Source organism: Hipposideros armiger, unplaced genomic scaffold (assembly GCF_001890085.2).
Source record: "Hipposideros armiger isolate ML-2016 unplaced genomic scaffold, ASM189008v1 scaffold_2820, whole genome shotgun sequence".
Taxonomy (NCBI): domain Eukaryota; kingdom Metazoa; phylum Chordata; class Mammalia; order Chiroptera; family Hipposideridae; genus Hipposideros; species Hipposideros armiger.
The window spans coordinates 3,528-8,594 of NW_017734116.1; the positions used below are offsets into that span (position 1 = coordinate 3,528).

The following is a 5,067-nucleotide window of genomic DNA, read 5'->3' on the forward strand; positions in this document are numbered from 1 at the left end:
AAGTACATGGGCGTGTGCAGGCGAGCGTCCAGCCTGATGAGCAGGATGAGGAGCAGGTTCCCCAGCACCGTGGTCAGGTACATGCCCAGGAACAGGGCGAAGAATGATCCCTGCTGCTCGGGCCGGATGGGGAGCCCCCGCAGGAGGAACTGGGACACGCCGCTCTGGTTCTCAGACCTCATGCTGCCCTTGTGTCTTCTGGGGATGAAGGAGGTTTGGGAATCTCAGGAACCTAGAAAGGATGACCAGGACCATCACATCTCGTCTTGTCCTGCTCTGGGAAAACAATGAACTTTGAAGTACACTCCTGTTAATTTCTCAACCTGTGGATGCAGGCACCTTTGCTCCATCCCTATCTGACTCCAGGAAAACATCTCACCCCTAATCAGCCAATAAGACGTCATGGCACAGAAGCAAGAGGGTGTTCACTGATTCATCAGCCATTATTTATGGAACATCGAGTCTGTGTCGGGACCTCGACAAGGACTGAGATGCAGCAGTGAACAGGAAAGGAAGCTCCCTGTCCTCTGTGAGTGTAGAAAATGATGTGCAGAGAGATAAGCTCTTCCCAGGCCAGAGCCAAACCATAATAGTTCTCTGTGGCAGAAATAGTGGATGAGGCCTTAGCAAACTGGTATCATTGTTTTTTCCTTAAAATACCGTGAGATTTCAGTGTTGAGGCTGCGTGAGTCATTGTCATGCTCCTGTGAACCTGCTGGGTCCCAGTGACCAACAGCTGTAAACTCATGGACACTCTAAAATGGGTGGCCAATAAAAGCACTTGGTGCCAGAATAGCGCCCAAAGCAGAACAGTCCTCAAACTATGTTTCATACGAATGCTGAGCAATTTGGTGAACAGTTGGGACCTGGGTTAAGGACTTTATCTATGTTTTCTAACTAACTCCACACATCAGCCTTACATTCTCAGATTTAAAACCTCTTCACAGCTGCACTAAGAATTTGTGTTCTTTCTGCTATTTTAATGTTAATATATGAAAACAGAAATTATACAAATTTCACAGGCACACAACAATACAGTAGGGGACAGAGTGGAGCACACACACACACACACACACACTCACAACACACACGTATATCTGTATCTATAATATATGTGATACATAATATATATGCATTGATTTATGTGTTACCATTTTTATAGATCAAAAATTACCAAGTATTACCTATTCCATGGGGTTCAGTCGAGCATGTCTGAGTGATCAGAGCCCATGCTCTTAACCACTGCACATGAAACCTCCCTTCTGTTGCTTACGGGGAGCCAAACACAATACATCATTTCAGACTTGTGAGGACTATAACACGTCCAAAATTTTCCTAGTCCCCTCCTTGACTTTTTTCAATCTTTCATATTTAGAAACTTTCCAACTGACAAAAAAATGCTCAAATACATAAACTTCTATTTATACACTAAATACTTACCAAGGGCCACTGTAAGATGCACAAGGTAAGTGTAATTCCATTTTATATGTGGAAACTGAGGCCAAGGAGTTAAGTGACTTTCCCAAGGTCTCACTGCTATTTGATGGTGATTCTGCCCAATAACTTCACATAGCATGATGCTTGGAGTTTTGTTGTTGTCATTTTCTTTATTTATTTTGCGGGGATGTTTAATGAAAGTAAAAGGTTGCTAAATTCTGAGTGACTCAGTCACACTCAGGTACATGAAAAGTGATAGCAGATCCGTTTCAGGAAACAGCGAGTTGCACAGAGTTTGGTTGTTTCAGCCAATGTTGCCCCGAAAGGAGGACACTTCAGAAAACACTTGAGGCCATGGATGCAACTCAGATGCCCCAAAGCACACATGCGCACCCCGCCACAGTCACTATACCAACAGCACATGACCTCCCATTACAGAGTTCCCTCTGACCCATCCCTTACCCGGGAAGAGAGTAGGCATGGGGCAGTTTAGCCTGTTCAGTCACAGGCAGTCACTAAACCACCACTAACACCTCTTACACGTGGTAATGTACACACAGTAACATACACACAGACAGCAGAAAACAATGCACATTCCTGCTCTCACACACAGGTTTGTCACCCACAGACACAGCTCACACGTGCCCTAGCACATGCTGCTGAGCCCTCTCTGAGCTCGGTTCCTGGTGAGGTTGGGCCTCTTCTCCAGCAGCAAGACAACACTCTCCCTCCCGAGGCTCAGCTCTCATCGCTCAGCTGTGATGCGGAAATTTATCATCACTGGTGTGAGTCAGGAGTCCCTATCGCACGCTAGGAGGATGATAACTTGGTCTCCACACTTTAAAATAGGGCCAAGATTGGATCAAACTCAGGAAAAGAGTCAGGCTGTGGGTTAGATACCTAGCACACACATGTACATGCAGCCACTTAATGACATGGACTCAAGCATTCAGTACACACAGACACACACACACACACACACACACACTCATGAACACAGAGTCTCATACACCACCCACAAGCACACAGGCAGATCCACCGCCAAGTGCAGATTTCCAGCTCCTCTGACCTGTGCTCATCATCATGAGTTCACCTTCTGCTGAGCCCTGTCTGAGCTCGGTTCCTGGTGAGGTTGGGCCTCTTCTCCAGCAGCAAGACAACACTCTCCCTCAAGAGGCTCAGCTCTCATCGCTCAGCTGTGATGCGGAAATTTATCATCACGGGTGTGAGTCAGGAGTCCCTATCGCACGCTAGAAGGATGATAACTTGGTCTCCACAGGTTAAAATAGGGCCAAGATTGGATCAAACTCAGGAAAAGAGTCAGGCTGTGGGTTAGATACCTAGTACACACATGTACACCTAATGACATGTACTCAAGCATATAGTACAAACACACACACACAAACGANGCGTGTCCAAGAGCCAGAGGGTATGGGGTCCCAGGGGATGGTGTCCCTGATGCCACCCGTGACCTGGACTCCTTTCTTCTTGGGCATTGTTCCAGCTGGGACAAAGGATTTTTCAATGTTTTATTTGGAACTGATTCTAAAGATATAGTTGAGTTGTACACATGATATAAAGAATTCCTGAACAGGCATCACCCAGATTCCCCAATGGTTAACATTTTACTATGTTTACTTCTTTATGTTTGTAGGTGTGTATGCATGTGCACTTCAGGCTTAGATATTTGGCAGAAATACCACAGTGCATATTATCAGAAGGCACATGATATCAGTTTTTCCAATTACTAGTGTTTTTATCCTTGATCAATTGGCTAGGGTGGTGCCTGCCAGGTTCTCTACTGTAAAGATCCTCTTTTAACCTTGACATTAATAGGTATCATTTGGGTAGACATTTTGAGACTATGCAAACATAACTTTTTCTTATTAAAATTTCATCCACTAGATTTAACTTCCACTGGTGACTCTTGTGTGACCAAGTTATTGTAAATGTGGTGGCCAAATGCTGATTTTCTAATTCTAGCATTTCTTCTACATTATTAGTTGTATTTTCCTGTAAGAAACAACTTACCCTTATTGCCCACTCATTTGTTTTCCATTGATTCATGTATATCATTATGGACACATGGATTCTTATTTGCTCTCTGAGTTATAATCCATTACCGTTGTTACTCATTTCGAAACTTTAGATGTAGTCATTGCTTACTAGGCTTCTAAATGACGTCAGCGAATAAAATTAGGAAATATATATATATATATATATATATATATATATATATATATATATATATATAATGCAAGAAGTAAAATGTAGAAACTAAGAAACTAAAGGAATGACTACCCATAGGAGGTGGGTCAGGAGTGGGACAGAAAGAATGAGGGAACGGTATGTTGATGTATAACATAAAGATTTCAATGTATTTATACATATTNTCACCTTCTGCTCCAGGCTGCTGCCCAACTCCTCAGCTTCTCTTCAGGAGACTCAGGATCCAGACAAATAGAACTGTCTGTGGCCCTGGTACTTCTACAGACGTTCACGTTCCTTAACCAGCTCCAGGGAAGTGAGTCAAAGGTAACACTTAGTTACTAATGAGAGGACTGAAACTGAGTCCCCAAGCTTCTGGCTAATTTCTCACTGTCCTTTGGGGAGCTGCGTGTCCAAGAGCCAGAGGTTCTGGGGTCCCAGGGGATGGAGTCCCTGATGCCACCCATGACCTGGACTCATTCCTTCTTGGGCATTGTTCCAGCTGGGACAAAGGATTTTTCTACTCTTTTTAAAATTGATTCTAAAGATATAGTTGAGTTGTACACATGATATAAAGAATTCCTGAACAGGCATCACCTAGGTTCCCCAATGGTTAACATTTTACTATGTTTATCTTCTGTATGTTTGTAGGTGTGTATGCATGTGCACTTCAGGTTTAGATTTTTGGCAAATTTACCACAGTGCATATTATCAGAAGGCACATGATATCAATTTTTCCAATTAAAGTGTTTTTATCCTTGATCAATTGGCTAGGGTGGTGCCTGCCAGGTTCTCTACTGTAAAGTTCCTATTTTAACCTTGACATTAATAGGTATCGTTTGGGTAGACATTTTGAGACTATGCAAACATAACTTTTTCTTATTAAAATTTCACCCACTATATTTAACTTCCACTGATGATTCTTGTGTGACCAAGTTATTGTAAATGTGGTGGCCAAATGCTGATTTTCTAATTCTAGCATTTCTTCTGCATTATTAGTTGTATTCTCCTGTAAGAAGGAACTTTCCCTTATTGCCCACTCATTTGTTTTCCGTTGATTCATTTATATCATTATGGACTCATGGATTCTTGTTTGCTCTCTGAGTTATAATCCATTATTGTTGTTACTCATTTTGAAACTTTAGATGTATTCATTGCTTACAAGGCTTGTAAATGATGTCAGAGAACCCAGTTAGGAAGTATGTATATAAATGCTACACAAGAAGTAATAGGTAGAAACTAAGAAACTAAAGGAATAACTACAGATAGCAGATGGGTCAGGAGTGGGACAGAAAGAATGGGGCTTGGGAACAGTATGTTGATGTATAACATCTAGATTTCAATGTTTTTACACATATTAAACCCTATAAGGTCAATCTGATCTCTCCAATTCTAGTTTCACACCATAGCATTCTATCCAGC

General features: G+C 42.3%; 1 protein-coding gene across 1 annotated transcript in view; it reads right to left on the reverse strand.

Annotated features, from left to right (window-relative positions):
- LOC109378726 (olfactory receptor 1J4-like) overlaps nt 1-182 on the reverse strand; it is a 1,068-nt gene extending 886 nt beyond the window's left edge. Inside the window, exon 1 of the mRNA XM_019635020.1 lies at nt 34-182. Within this exon, the coding sequence (XP_019490565.1) occupies nt 34-182 (149 nt within the window). The remainder of the gene's footprint in view (nt 1-33) is intronic.
- Between the last annotated feature and the right edge of the window lie 4,885 nt (nt 183-5,067).